This window comes from Euprymna scolopes, chromosome 25 (genome assembly GCF_053919585.1).
Source record: "Euprymna scolopes isolate OS-2025 chromosome 25, ASM5391958v1, whole genome shotgun sequence".
NCBI classification, from domain to species: domain Eukaryota; kingdom Metazoa; phylum Mollusca; class Cephalopoda; order Sepiida; family Sepiolidae; genus Euprymna; species Euprymna scolopes.
In genome coordinates this window covers 108,360,428-108,376,887 of record NC_136506.1, presented here as the reverse complement: position 1 = coordinate 108,376,887, position 16,460 = coordinate 108,360,428, and the positions used below count along the sequence as shown (strand labels likewise).

Genomic DNA, 16,460 nt, shown 5'->3' with positions numbered 1-16,460 from the left:
CATATAACATTGATCAGGTCTGCAAGCAACAGAGCAGATGCGCTGACACGAGTACCATAAGGTAGGCTGCTGGCTGATACCCGGGGAGGTTTGGAGATGCTGCAACAGCTGTGTGCAGCCGTTGCGTGTAATATGGATGCGGATCATATAAGTGACATTCATCAGCAACGTGGACACCCAGAGGTTAAGCAAACATTGTATTTTGCCAAAATGGTTGACCCAGAAGTAAGAAGGGCAGATGTTAAGACAGTAGTGGAAAGTTGCCAGGCATGTCAATCAATTGACCTGGCTCTGATACAGTGGAAAAAAGGGCAATTGGGAGTGAGCGGCATGTGACAGAGAGTGGGCATGGGTATTACACATTGCAGTGGCAATCACTTTCTCACCCTCATCAATTGTAGACCAACGCACTTTGCCATCTGGCAACCACTCGGGCGCCAGGACTCCTCCTACATTATTCGCCAGCTCTCATCTATGTTCTTTGAAAGAGGTGCGCCCGAAGAGATGCTAACGGACAATGACCCAGCCTTCTGCAGCCAGCAGGTCAGGTAGTTCCTGAAAGAGTGGGGAGTGTGGCTGTGACTGCGGTGTGCTTATGTGCCATCTGGCAATGGTACTGCTGAGAGAAGCCATCTCAGCATCAAAAGAATTGTGGCCAGGAAGCAGTGCATCGTCTCAGAAGCCGTATATTAGTACAACATCACGCCAAAGGATGGCGCCTCTCCAGGAACAGCACCTGCAAATGCAATTTACCAATGCCGAGTCTGAGAAAAGGGAATCTCCCCCAACAGAGAAGTCGCCAACGAGGAAGGACATATGCACCATAGGATCCTGTCTGGGTGAAGCCGCCAGGAAGCCGGTGCACTGATAGATATACACGGGGCCGAATGACCGATGTGGTGAGTCAACAGTCAGTCATGTTTGAAGGTGTGCCCCGTCATGTTAGGGGCCTAAGGCCGGCGACACAGTTGCAACCACCACTGGACGATAGGAGTGACTCTGGGTCTAAGGCCAGTGGGACATCGCTCTGGTTTGCACCATCCTCATCCTCATCAAGGAGCGAATCTGATATTAGTAACCTCTCAGGGGACACAGTGTTGTTCGATCCTCAGACTGCAGATGAGAGTACAAATGAACAAGAGGCCTACACAGTCCCCCTTTGAAGAAGCACCCGCTGGAAGAGAGCGCCATCCCCTTGCCATCTCTATGATCATGAGATCATGGGGTAGGGTGCGGGGAAAATAGAAATGGACATATAAATGGCCTACCTGTAAAGCGCCCATGTGTCTGCCTGTCATGTGTGATGTGTAATATAAAGCAGGTCGCTTGAAGGAGTGGCAAGTTTTTTTCGACGTACAGACGGTTACGCAGTGTATTGGAACGAGTGAAGAAGGTTCCAGTCCTACACTTTCATGTCGGACATTTTTTTGTTCTAATGTAACACTCGACACTACTTGTTTATTTTTTTTAATTGAATAAATGCTTTAAAATAGGTTAAACTACTAAAAATGTAGCCAGCTAGGTAGAAAACGAACACTTAGAAAAATCGATTTTATCTTTTTTAAAACAGCAGCAAAGAAGTAAAAATATATTTTTTTAAATATTGTGGTGTAGTCTCTTTTAAAAACAATCTTTCATTCCAGAACAGTCATCAATTTCATAGTTTTCAATCGATATTTATTCAATATGGTCTAGTTTTCCTTCCAAACAAAATGAACAAGTTTTCCATGAACGAGTTTTTTTATGGACGAATTTTCCGTGGACGAGTTTCCCATGGACGATTTTTCATGCGGAAGAGTCTTCTGGGCACTAAAAATATGTATGATGTACATATCCGTGACGCAATGAAAATATCATATTTAAAAAAATTGCATAAATTGATGAAGTAGTTTTAAGAAAATAATTTTTAAACGATTAATAGGAATTCGTAGGCAATTTGGCAATTTTGAATTATTCTTGAGCTATCTCCCTTTGTTTTTAGATTGTTTCAAAAATGGCAGGCAAGAGTCATTCTTCGGTTACTCCCAACATTTGATTTTTTTATTTAAAAATAAAAATTTGGATCAATTTACGTATTTTTGGAATCTGATATTTTCGTTTTGTCACGGGTACGTACATTATAGAGATTTGTCTTTATTTATCTATTTTAATATAGTGGAAATCCTGGACAAGAATCATGACTTTTTCTTTCCATATAACAATCTAAATACTTGCAAATTCCTTTCATATTTCGAAAAGGCCACGAAGGAATTCATTTCATATCCTTTTTCAAGTATAATGAGGATTTAGATGACTGACTTGTTAAGTGCAGTCGGATTGATTCAATTTTGTGATTTGTTTTAAGACGATTTTCAAATCTTTTTTTTTTTTTTTTCGTTTACTTTATCGCATATTTTATTCCAATAAATATACGAGTAATTGTAAAATAAAAAAAAAAAATTTTAAATGAATTCTCGCCATCGCGAGAAAAAGAAACACCTAAGTTATTTCAAAGGAACAGACGACAATTTCTCATTTCAGACTTTGAAACTAGACTTTCTTCTTTCCAGGTATGAATTTGAGTTTTAAACTTTAAAAAATTATTTATTTATTTATTTATGTTTTTTATGAAGCGGCATTGTAACCGTGTTAGGTATATTTGTTTTATAATTATTATTTTATTTCATTTAATTCAGATTTTATTTTCAAGTCAAATGAAAACAGACCTTAAAATAGTTGGAGTTTTTTTTTGGGGGGGGGTCGTGAGAATTTTTATTTTTAAATTTTTTAAAATTTCAGAGAAGTTTTTATTGCTCGTTAAATATATATATATATATATATATATATATATATATATATATATATATATATATATATATTATGAGATAATTCTAATTTGAAAATATTGATATTTATTATTAATAATAAATTATACAAAAATGAATATTGCAGAAATTCGAGGAGGGGAATTCTTACTGTTTTTTTATTTGTTTTTCTTTTCTTCCTTTTGAGAATTTTTATTGTCGATTTTTCAATGAAATTGTGTACATACATATACATTCTTTGTAAATTTAATTAAATTTAAACCACTAGGGATATTTTAAGTAGGGTAACTCGTAGAGTAACTGTGACTTGAAGATGAAACGAAACACTGCTTGAACGAATAGGTCAAAATACTTCTATAACCATCAACCCACACACTTTTGATGGTTTTGTGCCTAATTTGTATATGAAATTTTATTTTATTTGTGAATAAATACTTAAAAATGTATCTGTTCACGAAGAAGAAAGTTAATAGGGACATTTGTCTTGAGGGAATATTTTTTGATAGATTTCGGTACTAGTGCAGAGAGTGATTCGGACGTAAATAATAACGTTATTATTTAAAAAGCCATTCTTAACATAGGGAGGGGAGGGTATTTTGTACCTATTCTATACTTCAACTTTACAATTAAATAAAAAAAAAACATATCATAAAACTTTAATCAAACTTGAAAATACGATTTAAAAAATAGCGCAGATCACTCTGCCTGCACTAGTTAAACCGCCAAAAGTGAAAGGATATCAAGGGAAATACCCTACACTAATTCACCCCCTCCCTCACAATAATCTATTGGGGGGGGGGGGTAGTGCTTATGCGTTTGTTACCATGCTATTTTTTAAGAGCTATAAAAATTCAATTGTTACAATATATTTTTTTATTAAATTGTTAGGGGAAAGTACAGAAGAGTTACACCTTCTCCCTTCCATGTTAGAAAGGAGTTTCGGTAAAAGTGCAGCATCTTTCTATTCTCAAAAAAATTTTTTTTTAATTATTACTTTTAGAGGTTTTCGAGTGGTGCTCAAAACGAAAATAACGATTTTCAGATTTTGGACTAGATGAGGTGTGTAGGGTTGGGGGGGGGTAAAAGCATAACCACTAATCTGGTTTGTAAGGAAACACAAAGTATATATAATTACTTTATTTATAACACGTTTTAATGTATTTTAAAAATTTTACTTTTTAAAGCCATTGAAGAAGTTAGCGATCAAAAGAAATAAAACAAAAAAAAAAAAAAGGAATTTTAGTGAGGAATTTATTTAGTTATGTTCACCCCAAACAAAGCATATCGTTACTTGGACATAAAGGGTTACTATTTGGGACTATGCTCAGAGGAGATGAGTGAGATGTTGGTTTACATTTAAACTTCTGCATGTCAGTACAATCAGGGAAGCAGGTAATAGGGAGGAAATTCCTAAGTCTAGCAGTGTGAGGGAAGAAACTATTAGAGTAGAAGGCTTTCAAGTGTCTAGGAACCTTTGAAGTGAAGGGGTGGAATTTTGTTGCTAAATGAGCTTGTCAGAGGTATGTATGTCTAGGGGATACAAATGCAATGAGTTCATCAAAGCACATTTGATTAAAATACTTGTAAAACCAGTACAGGGACGCAACAGGAGTTGAAGTTTAGTTGATAGGACTTATCAAATTTGGAACGCTTTGTTGGATCATGTCTAAGAGGGAGAATAGTCATTAATGAATGATAACATTTAATGCTATTAAGGCTAAACTTCTTTCCTTTAATAATTATAAGAACCCTTCTCAACTACCAATAGCCATGACTAATAACAAGCTAACTGAGAGCTCTTCCTTCAAACTCCTTGGCTTAACATTAACAGGCAACATGAACTGGAGCAAATACATTAAGGACATTGCAAAGGCTGCTGCAAAAAAGGTGGCTTCCCTCTACCATACTAGAAAGTTACTCACACCTGAGAGTATCCTATACCTTTACAAAGCCACCAGTCATATATGCATGGAGTATTGTTGCCACATCTTATCTGGTGCATCTACCACTAGTTACTCACTCTTAAACAGGGTTCAAATAGAGACTCCAATTTAATAAATCCTGTACTCTCGACTAAGCTCCAACCTGTCTCATCAGCACAATTTTGCATCCCTGTGCATGTTTTACAATTATTTTAATAGAATGTGCTCTACTGAGAAGAAGGTGTTGCAGTTGTCAATAGGTGAAGGTACCAATGGACCATTAGCACAAGGTAAAAGAAGGTAACAGCAAGAAATGACACACTGATTATCAGTTAAAGACAGTAGATATTGTGTTCTACTCCATACAGAAAAACCGTAAATCATGAAGCAATTAAAATCATGTATATGGATCATTCAGAGCAAGAATACATGTCTTGCAGCTTTGAAATTTGTGCGTCCCTGCAGTACTTCAGATTGATCCAGATCATGTAAACAAGATTTGATACTGGAAACTGGTAGCCAGATGTTGACAGACACTGAAAAGTTAGCTTGACATCAGTAGGCACTGGAATAAGTAGTTAGGTGTTGACAATCACTGGAGCTGGAAGTGCTGGAGTAGCAGGCTGTGAGGAGAGTTTCAGAAAGCAGACAATAGCAGAGAGTGAAATGGGATGTTTGACTACGCTGAGCTCAACAACTTGACAAGAGCGCATCAAAGTCAGGATTTGGGAGTTTCATTGCTCCCAAGATGTGCTGAACATTTTTGCTGAAAAGTCACTCATTTTATCAAAAGGCATTTAGGTTAGAGGAATTGGTTGGTTAAACATAGAAATGACTAAAATTAATTCCAGGCCGGATTTCTTACAGCCAAAATTTCTAGTGTGTTTATTGCTTGTTTATATATTAATCTCGGTTCAAAATTAAAATCTTATATTATTTATTTAGTTTGCGAAAATAGAAACTTTATGTTTTTTCTTTGTTGTTGAAAAAATCATCACTATTTTTAGCATGCATAGTCAGGAGTGTTCAGAGAGTGTTGGTCGCGTGTATGTCTCTGCTGACAGTCATGTTGTGATTGTTTATAAACAAAATGGGAGCGAAGGGTCTTAGGATCTATAAAGTACATAACTTTGAACAAGGATGAAAAACTCCTCAAAAGGTAGATTTAAATTCCCATTGATGATGTACACCAAAATCATATCTCCTCACATTGTCCACTGTTCAAACCTGGGGTAGTCAATCATCTAAAAATCAGTGGCCATGACACATTCAGAACTGTCTTGAACTGATTCAAGCTGAAAAATAAAAGGTTCTGCAAAGTCCTGTCTGCAGAGTTGGTGTTAAGAAGAGGTCATGAGAGACATTGTAGTTGTTTTGCATGATGTTAAAGGTGAGCATAAGGTCGCCACACAACTTGCCTTTCAACTTTTTCAGAAGGTCACAAAGTAAACATATGTTAGCAATTTTAATTCATCAAGGATAAAATAACTGATGGTATGTACTACATATTCTTTTCATTGTTTTGACGCTTGAGTATATATTCAACACAGTTAAACACAATTAATCAACTGAGAACCACATCACTCTACATAAAAGCATATAAGATATCAATGGATCTATATCTGAGAATCAAAACAAGGAAAAGAATATGCTGTTGTCATAGCCCTATTTATGACTTTGGTTAAGGTTTAAAAGCAAAAGTCAGGTATTATGATTCAGTTGTACTTTAAAACCAGAGGATTATTCTCATCTTAGTTTTATTTACAATGTTTTGGATTGAACTTGGAAATCTTTATGGTATAACAGACAGGTAACTTTATAAAAATAGGATTTCTTTGGTTAGTTTTAATTAAATGTAATTAGACTTACCATTCATGAAATAAATATTTGTTCCCTTTCTTTATCCAAAAAGTCAAAGCCTCCCACTTTCATGCTTATAAAAAGAAAAGGATTAAAATTGTTTTGCCTAACCATTAACAGACATCTAAAAAATACAAATCCCTCCTCCACCCCTTCGCTTGGGACCAACATAAAGCACTAAATGCACAGAAATCAAAAATCCTAACTGGAATGTTTCACAGCTTCCAAAAGTTGACTTAATCATAATACTCAGTCTTCATTTCAAAAAAAAATATTTTATCCATGGATAAAATTTAAAAAAAAAAAAAAAAAAAAAAAAAGAGTAAAAAAAAGTTTTTGCCCAATCCCTTTCTAGGAAATCCCTATATGGTATGTTAAGTGTCATATGATTATGAACATGACAAGATATCGGTAGGGCTTCTTAGATTTTGCTAATATATTTAAACCATGGAAAAGGAATTTTTAATTAATTTTTTGCCTTACAAGAACAGTTCTGCTGTCATATGCTAATTTTTCAGAACATAATTTTTCATCTTGGATTTTTAAAAATTCTGCTGCCAACAATTGTCTTAATAAAAAAACAAACCTTTTCATCATCTCATCAATTTCCAAACCAATTGCTGCTCCTATTTTCCTAAATCTAAGTGACTTTTTGAGTTGTTTTAATTTTCAATGACTTTATTCCATCTATATCAAGACATTTTTTATTTCTCATATACATTTTATGGTTTTGTGGACTTGCTTTGCTCCTGAAACTAAATTTGTCCACAAGAACATTCTCCCCTTAAAGTCTATATTTTGAATTTTCATTATATCCAAAATGGCCCCTAAGAGCACTTCTTCATCAACAGTTTAGGTTATACTATTTGTGACGGAACGATTTGCAGGAAAAGTAGGCAATTGGTTTAAGTAAAGGAGCTGGTTGGTTTGGCATAGATGGTTGATTGTTAATTACATTCTGAAATGTGGTTTCATATATCTATTTGAACACTTTTATTGAGTAAAATTTTGTTAAAGCCATAGAACGATTACTATTCAACTAGTTTAAATCTGTGTTCTTTTTAATGATAGAATAAATCCTTTTTGTGTTTCAGTTGCAAAAACTGGTCCTTGCTCCAAATTCTACATTCTTACCTTCATAGCCAAGAGAAATGATGTCTTCCAAGGAAAAAAAGCAGAAGAAGCCGCTTTTACAGTCCAACAAAAAACTCATGCAGAAACACAGAGAAAATGAAAGGTTTGATAAATCGATTCCAATGTTTAGCATGATGGGGAGATGCGACTAAGAAAAATGGTCAATTTGAAAATCAATTTAATAATGTATGACTGCAATCTTTTTTATAAATTTAATAAGTGTGCTTGAATTGGTTTTTCACTCTGATTGTCTCTCCCCTTTTCCTATTCTCTTTTCACATATGTAATTTATTAAAATTACAAGTATTTATAATTTAAAATTTCATGTATATACAATTTATTTAAATTTCAAGTAATTATATTTTATTTAAATGTCAAGTATTTGTAAATTTCAAGTAGTTGTAATTTCTGTTTGTAAATTTCAAGTAGTTGTAATTTCTGTTTGTAAATTTCAAGTAGTTGTAATTTCTGTTTGTAAATTTCAAGTAGTTGTAATTTCTGTTTGTAAATTTTTAATAGTTGTAATTTCTGTTTGTAAATTTTAAATAGTTGTAATTTCTGTTTGTAAATTTTAAATAGTTGTAATTTCTGTTTGTAAATTTTAAATAGTTGTAATTTCTGTTTGTAAATTTTAAATAGTTGTAATTTCTGTTTGTAAATTTTAAATAGTTGTAATTTCTGTTTGTAAATTTTAAATAGTTGTAATTTCTGTTTGTAAATTGTAAATAGTTGTAATTTCTGTTTGTAAATTTTAAATAGTTGTAATTTCTGTTTGTAAATTTTAAATAGTTGTAATTTCTGTTTGTAAATTTTAAATAGTTGTAATTTCTGTTTGTAAATTTTAAATAGTTGTAATTTCTGTTTGTAAATTTTTAATAGTTGTAATTTCTGTTTGTAAATTTTTAATAGTTGTAATTTCTGTTTGTAAATTTTAAATAGTTGTAATTTCTGTTTGTAAATTTTAAATAGTTGTAATTTCTGTTTGTAAATTTTAAATAGTTGTAATTTCTGTTTGTAAATTTTAAATAGTTGTAATTTCTGTTTGTAAATTTTAAATAGTTGTAATTTCTGTTTGTGAATTTTAAATAGTTGTAATTTCTGTTTGTAAATTTTAAATAGTTGTAATTTCTGTTTGTAAATTTTAAATAGTTGTAATTTCTGTTTGTAAATTTTAAATAGTTGTAATTTCTGTTTGTAAATTTTAAATAGTTGTAATTTCTGTTTGTAAATTTTAAATAGTTGTAATTTCTGCTTGTAAATTTTAAATAGTTGTAATTTCTGCTTGTAAATTTTAAATAGTTGTAATTTCTGCTTGTAAATTTTAAATATTTCTAGGTTCCATTTGTAAATTTTAAATATTTCTAGGTTCCATTTGTAAATTTTAAATATTTCTAGGTTCCATTTGTAAATTTTAAATATTTCTAGGTTCCATTTGTAAATTTTAAATATTTCTAGGTTCCATTTGTAAATTTTAAATATTTCTAGGTTCCATTTGTAAATTTTAAATATTTCTAGGTTCCATTTGTAAATTTTAAATATTTCTAGGTTCCATTTGTAAATTTTAAATATTTCTAGGTTCCATTTGTAAATTTTAAATATTTCTAGGTTCCATTTGTAAATTTTAAATATTTCTAGGTTCCATTTGTAAATTTTAAATATTTCTAGGTTCCATTTGTAAATTTTAAATATTTCTAGGTTCCATTTGTAAATTTTAAATATTTCTAGGTTCCATTTGTAAATTTTAAATATTTCTAGGTTCCATTTGTAAATTTTAAATATTTCTAGGTTCCATTTGTAAATTTTAAATATTTCTAGGTTCCATTTGTAAATTTTAAATATTTCTAGGTTCCATTTGTAAATTTTAAATATTTCTAGGTTCCATTTGTAAATTTTAAATATTTCTAGGTTCCATTTGTAAATTTTAAATATTTCTAGGTTCCATTTGTAAATTTGAAGTAGTTATAATTTCTCTCTATAAATTTCAAGTACTTCTAATTTTATGTATAGTCACAACGTATATTGCCTGCCTCTTTCTTTAGTAGCAGTTTTAGTAACTGTGACTGTGTAGCATTGATGTTACCTGTGCTGCCTGGGTTTTTTTTTTTTTTGCCTGTTTGTTGAGCATTATTTATGATTCATGATGTTCTTAGCATTCATTTTCCTGCTATCTTTCTATAGAATTCTTTCTAAAAGAATATTGGATACTTACAGGAGTGATCACATGAAGGTTGCCAACATTCCTAAGTGAAAATGTTTCTGTGGAACGAACTAGATTTCAACCAAAGTTGTCAGTCCATATGGTTAATCACTGAGCCACTGTCACCTCCATACATCTGCTGCTGATTGTAAAAGCATAGTTGTCATGGTAATAGTAGTAGTAATATTTCTCTCCTTAACTGCCAATACATGTCAGGTACATGTATCAAACTACATATTAAAACTAAATTTAAACAATCATTTTAGATTCACAAGTCCATTACCCTTTTTTACATTACTCCCTTTTGTTCTTACATCCCTGCATCTTCAAAATGTATATTCGTCCTGAGACATATCTTAAAACCAAAAAAGAAAATTATAGAGAGCTACTTATCACTTTGTCATATTACATAATACAACCTTCATAATAACACTATAATAATGTCAGATCTTTATGTAATTCTATCAATATTGTTTATTTTCAGGATTCGTCACCAAACCTTAAATGGACTAATAAAGAAACTGTGTAGGCAAATTCCAGGTGATGAGGACTATTCCAAAGGAACAAAGGTGATGAAGACTATTTCAAAAGAACAGTTTCATTTCTTAAATTATCTCTCATATATTGTTTCAACAAGCCATGCTCAACATATATGATATACAGTTTACATATCACCTAAGACCAGTGATGCATTGCACAATTATAAGTGGCACACTGAATCCTAGCATATAATAAAACAGAAAAACATTTTTTCCCATGCCAAATAATTTAACTGAATTCTAGAAAAAGTACAACAGAAATTTAAGCAAGTTTAGCTGAAGAAGGCTTTTGTTAAGATTAATTCTAAACACAGCAATTATTTTCATTATTCCGTGTGCATGTATTATTGAGTAGGTATGGCCAACTTTTGTGCATTAGAATCAATTTTTTTTTATTTTAATTGAATAACTAATCACTGTAAATTCAAAGTTTTTTTTAATTTATTTTTTAAAGAGACTTTTTGCTCACGTTAACCCCAAACAAGGCATTTTTTTTCTTTTTTTTTTTTTTTTTACACAGGGATCACCACTTATCAAGGCCCGGAAGCCACTCAGGGATAAGGGTTATTGCAAGTACATTACGTTAGTGAGGAGATTTGATGAAGTGTTTAATTAGGGGGGGGCGGTTCATTAGGAATTTGTTAACATTAGACTTGAAGACATCCAAGTTGTAGTCCGGAGGGAAGCAGGCAGACGGAACAGAGTTCCACAGGCGTGCAGTTCTAAGAAAGAAGCTTTGTTCATGAAATTCGCGTTTTGATTTAGGCACAGATATAGAGTGGGGGAAATTTTTGACAGTGGATTCAGCTAGACGGGTGTTTTTCGTGAAAGATTGGCGAGGGGGGACCAGGGATTGGAGTTCAGACGAGCACCTGCCATGAAAATAACGATAAAACAAGGATAGGCTCGCAACGTCTTATCTGTGGGAGAGGGGTTGCAGGGTAGAGAAAAGGGCATCCCCCACTAAACCACGAAGTCTATTTTGTACTCTGTCAAGGCATGATAGGCTGTTTTTAGCAGCTCCTGCCCAGATATGGCAACAGTATTCCATCCTTGGCCGTACTTGGCTTTTATATAGATAGAGAATTGCATCAGTAGTGAGATATCTTCTAGAGCGGTAGAAGGATCCCACCATCTTTCCAGCGACCTTGGCAACAGACTTGATGTACGTGTTCCATTTCAGATCAGGAGTAAAGGTCAAACCCAGAAGCTTGTCAAAACACGGGACCTCACCCAGACGAGAGCCATCCATCACAATTGATGCCAGCTGGGGATCAGAGCGTTGATGATGTAAGGATAGGAGTTTGGTTTTGGATGCATTAAAGGTAACTAGCCACATCTTCCCCCACTGAACCACGCGCTCGAGATCAGAGGAGAGAGAATCCGAGAGAACTTCGTCATTTAGAGCCTTTGATGTGTTGCCGTAGATGGTCGTGTCATCAGCATAGATATCAACGAATGATTTAAGTATGTGTTTAGGGAGGTCATTGATGTAGATCAGGAAGAGAGTTGGGCCCAGGATTGACCCCTGAGGGACTCCAGCATTTATATTGAAGGCCTCCGATTTTTGTCCATCTACCACTACTCTTATGAGCCTATCGGAGAGAAATGATTTAATGATTGAGAAAACATTTCCCGTTATACCGTAACTGGAAATCTTGTGAAGTAGACCCTTATGCCATACTTTGTCAAAGGCCTTTGATATGTCAAGAGCAATTGCCCTAGAAAGGAAGCCTTTGTCAAGAGATTCACTAATCCTGTGGGATATAACCGTCAGCACATCTGCGGTAGATCTTGCAGAGCGGAAACCATATTGTGTGTCACTAAGAAGGTTATTCCTGCTGAGGTGGTTGACTATTTCTCTATTTAATATTGATTCCAGCAACTTGCTCATAACACAGAGAAGACTTATTGGTCTGTACTGAGAGGGAGATGACTTATCACCTGAATTCTTAAATACAGGGCAAACTGATGAGGTCTTTCAAGGGGGTCGGAAAGCACTTCTCCTTAAGGCAGCGCTTAAATAGTTTCGTAAGTATGGGAGCAAGTTCTGGTTGAAGCTTTTTTAACACTATAATTGGGATGCCATCAGGGCCAGTTGCTTTACTGGAATCTAGGTTTTTTATTAGCTTGGCGACCTCATGCACGGATATTTGTATGTTACCTAGCTTGTTCTGTGTTATAGGAGGAAATATGGGGAGTTGATGGCCTTCGTCGCATAGGGTAGAATTAGCTGCAAAGTTCTTTGCAAATAGTTTGGCCTTGTCTGACGCTGACGAGATAACCTCTGGTCCATTGATAATGGTTGGGATAGAACGCACACTTCTGTTCAGGATCCTATTTGTTATTTGCCAAAACTGGTGGGAACCAAGCCGCTGATCAGCTACCTTGGATTTAACAGACTGGGCATATAGCTCTCTTGCATTTTTTATTACTCTTTTACAGTGGTTGCTGGCAGTCCTGAAAGCAGCTTTAGTTTCAGTGCATCTATTACGTTGGTAGCTATGGAAAAAGTGATTTCTGTGCGCGATAGCAGCAGCACATTCTGGGGAGAACCATGGCTGGCTGTTAGGTTTTTGTTGGAATTTTTTAGATGGTATGAATTGGTCTATGCCTACAATTAACCATTCGGTCAGATCTGATACTATAGAGGACACTTCCTTTTTAAACGTGGAGTGCAGAGGTAAATCAGATATGAATGTACGGAAGCTATCCCAGTCAGCCATAGAGTATCGGTATACAGTACGGTGGAGGGGTACGTCTGATGGCTTCTTATATTTCATTTTTATCTTAACTGATACGACGGAGTGGTCGGAGGATCCTAGAGGAGAATGAACGGTACATGAACATAGCTCAGGGGAAGTTGAGAGAAAAAAGTCTAAGAGGCTTGCATATTGATTGGGTTTATCGGGCACACGGGTGGGTTCGCGAACAATCTGAGTGAGGTCATAATCAATGGCAAAATCATGACAAAACCTCCCCTCATCATCTGTCTTATTTGAATGGGTCAGCCATTCCACGTTATGGACGTTGAAGTCACCACAGATGTGGATGTTAGCCGAGGGATGTGAAGACAGTATGTGGTCTATTTTCTCAGATATGCTCTTAAAGATAGTAACTCCGCTGTTGTGGGGCCTATAGAGGGCAAATATAAATGCAGTGGTGTTAGCAAGTGCAACCCTGAAGCACATATAGGGTAAATTAGGATCTTCTCTAGAGATATCCCTGCCACATGGGAAGCCATCCTTAATGTAGGCACATATTCCATGCCCATGGCGATCTTGGGAGTCAGATTTAGCTGTTAAATTGGAGTATCCATTAATTATGAACTCATCTAGGGAAGTGGTCGGCCCTATTCCAGTTTCACATAGAAATAATATGTCTGGTTTCGTCTCCTGTAATTGGGTTTCAACCTCTGGAAGGTTGGAACGTAGACCCCTGATATTGGAGAAGGAGACCTGGTAGTAGCATATCACCACTTGGATGTAAGGGACTACTATTTGGGAGCATGCATAGAAAAGATTAACAAGATGTTGGTTTACGTTACATTTAAACTTCTGCATATCAGTACAGTCAGGGAAGCAGGTAACAAGAAGGGAATTCCAAGCTCTAGCTGTTTGAAGGAAGAAACTATTAGAGTAGAAAGCTTTCTGGCATTTAGGAACCTCAACAGTGAAGGTGTAATTTTGTGGCTAAACAAATTTGTCAGGAATGTGTATGTCAAGGGGACACAAGCGTAACAAGTTCATCAGAGCACATTCCGTTAAAATACTTGTAAAACAGGCGCAGAGATGCAACATTGCAGTAATGGGACAGTGGTTAGAGCTGACAAAGTGGGACCTATAAGATTGAAAACTCTTTTCTGGGCCCTATACAAGAGGGAGAGGCTAGTGATAGATGCACCAGCCCAGATGTGGCAACAATACTCCATGCATGGGCAAATAGTGGCTTTGTAGAGGTACAGGTCTTCTAGCTCGAAAGAAGGAACCCACCTTCTTTACAGTAGCCTTTGCAATGTCCTCAATGTATTTGTTCCAGTTCATATTTCCCGCAAATGCTAGGCTGAAAAATTCTCAGGTAGAGTGTTATGTGTCATGGATATCGATAGTTGGAGAGGCGTTTGTAATTGTTAAAGGAGATTAGCTTAGTCTTACTAGCATTAAGTGTTACTATCGTTTTGCGTCCTCATTCCACTATGGTCTGAGGTCATTTTCTAACCATTCTGCCATTGTCTTAGATTTATGTACATCCATTTTTCCTTCATGCATGTTATAGTTATGTATCATGAGCAAATATACCTATCTCAGACCTAATATTATCAGGGAGGTCTTTTATGAATATCAGGAATAATAGTTGTCCAAGAATTGATCCCCGAGGCACTCCCACATTAGTGTTAAGCTGCTTGGATATATGTCCGTCAACAATAACCTGGATGGTCCTTTTTTTTTTTTTTTCTTTTTTTTTTTACACAGTGATCACCACTTATCAACGCCCGGAAGCCACTCAGGGATAAGGGTTATTGCAAGTACATTACGTTAGTGTGGAGATTTGATGAAGCGTTTACTTAAGAGGGTGGTTCATTAGGAATTTGTTAACATTGGACTTGAAGACATCCAAGTTGTAGTCCGGTGGGAAGCAGGCAGACGGAACAGAGTTCCACAGGCATGCAGTTCTAAGAAAGAAGCTTTGTTCATGGAATCCGCGTTTTGATTTAGGCACAGATATAGAGTGGGGGAAATTTTTCACAGTGGATTCAGCTAGACGGGTGTTTTTCGTGAAAGATTGGCGAGGGGGGACCAGAGATTGGATTTCAGACGACCACCTGCCATGAAAATAACGATAAAACAAGGATAGGCTCACAATGTCTCTTCTGTGGGAGAGAGGTTGCAGGGTAGAGAAAAGGGCATCCCCCACTAAGCCACGTAGTCTATTTTGTACTCTGTCAAGGCAGGATAGGCTGTTTTTAGCAGCTCCTGCCCAGATATGGCAACAGTATTCCATCCTTGGACGTACTTGGCTTTTATATAGATAGAGAATTGCATCAGTAGTGAGATATCTTCTGGAGCGGTAGAAGGATCCCACCATCTTTCCAGCGACCTTGGCAACAGACTTGATGTACGTGTTCCATTTCAGATCAGGAGTAAAGGTCAAACCCAGAAGCTTGTCAAAACACGGGACCTCACCCAGACGAGAGCCATCCATCACAATTGATGCCAGCTGGGGATCAGAGCGTTGATGATGTAAGGATAGGAGTTTGGTTTTGGATGCATTAAAGGTAACCAGCCACATCTTCCCCCACTGAACCACGTGCTCGAGATCAGAGGAGAGAGAATTAGAGAGAACTTTGTTATTTACGGCCTTTGATGTGTTGCCGTAGATGGTCGTGTCATCAGCATAGATGTCAACGAATGATTTAAGTATGTGTTTAGGGAGGTCATTGATGTAGATTAGGAAGAGAGTTGGGTCCAGGATTGACCCCTGGGGGACTCCAGCATTTATATTGCAGACCTCCGATTTTTGTCCATCTACCACTACTCTTATGAGCCTATCGGAGAGAAATGATTTAATGATTGAGAAAACATTTCCCGTTATACCGTAACTGGAAATCTTGTGAAGTAGACCCTTATGCCATACTTTGTCAAAGGCCTTTGATATGTCAAGAGCAATTGCCCTAGAAAGGAAGCCTTTGTCAAGAGATTCACTAATCCTGTGGGATATAACTGTCAGCACATCTGCAGTAGATCTTGCAGAGCAGAAACCATATTGTGCGTCACTAAGAAGGTTATTCCTGCTGAGGTGGTTGACTATTTCTCTATTTAATATTGATTCCAGCAACTTGCTCATAACACAGAGAAGACTTATTGGTCTGTACTGAGAGGGAGATGACTTATCACCTGAATTCTTAAATACAGGGCAAACTGATGAGGTCTTCCAGGGAGTCGGAAAGCACTTCTTCTTAAGGCAGCGCTTAAATAGTTTCGTAAGTATGGGAGCAAGTTCTGGT

The 16,460-nt window shown here is 35.7% G+C and overlaps 1 protein-coding gene across 2 annotated transcripts in view; it reads left to right on the top strand.

The window, feature by feature from the left end:
- Window positions 1–1,988: 1,988 nt before the first annotated feature.
- LOC145247571 (uncharacterized) overlaps window positions 1,989–16,460 on the top strand; it is a 50,927-nt gene continuing 36,455 nt past the window's right edge. The window contains exons 1-3 of one of the 2 annotated variants that reach the window (XM_080109418.1): window positions 1,989–2,108; window positions 7,681–7,823; window positions 10,402–10,486. In XM_080109418.1, the coding sequence (XP_079965544.1) occupies window positions 7,738–7,823; window positions 10,402–10,486 (171 nt within the window). In that variant the 5' untranslated portion in view covers window positions 1,989–2,108; window positions 7,681–7,737. Of the gene's footprint in view, window positions 2,109–2,427; window positions 2,550–7,680; window positions 7,824–10,401; window positions 10,487–16,460 lie in introns of those variants that run through there. The other variant, XM_080109417.1, reaches the window with a different exon arrangement.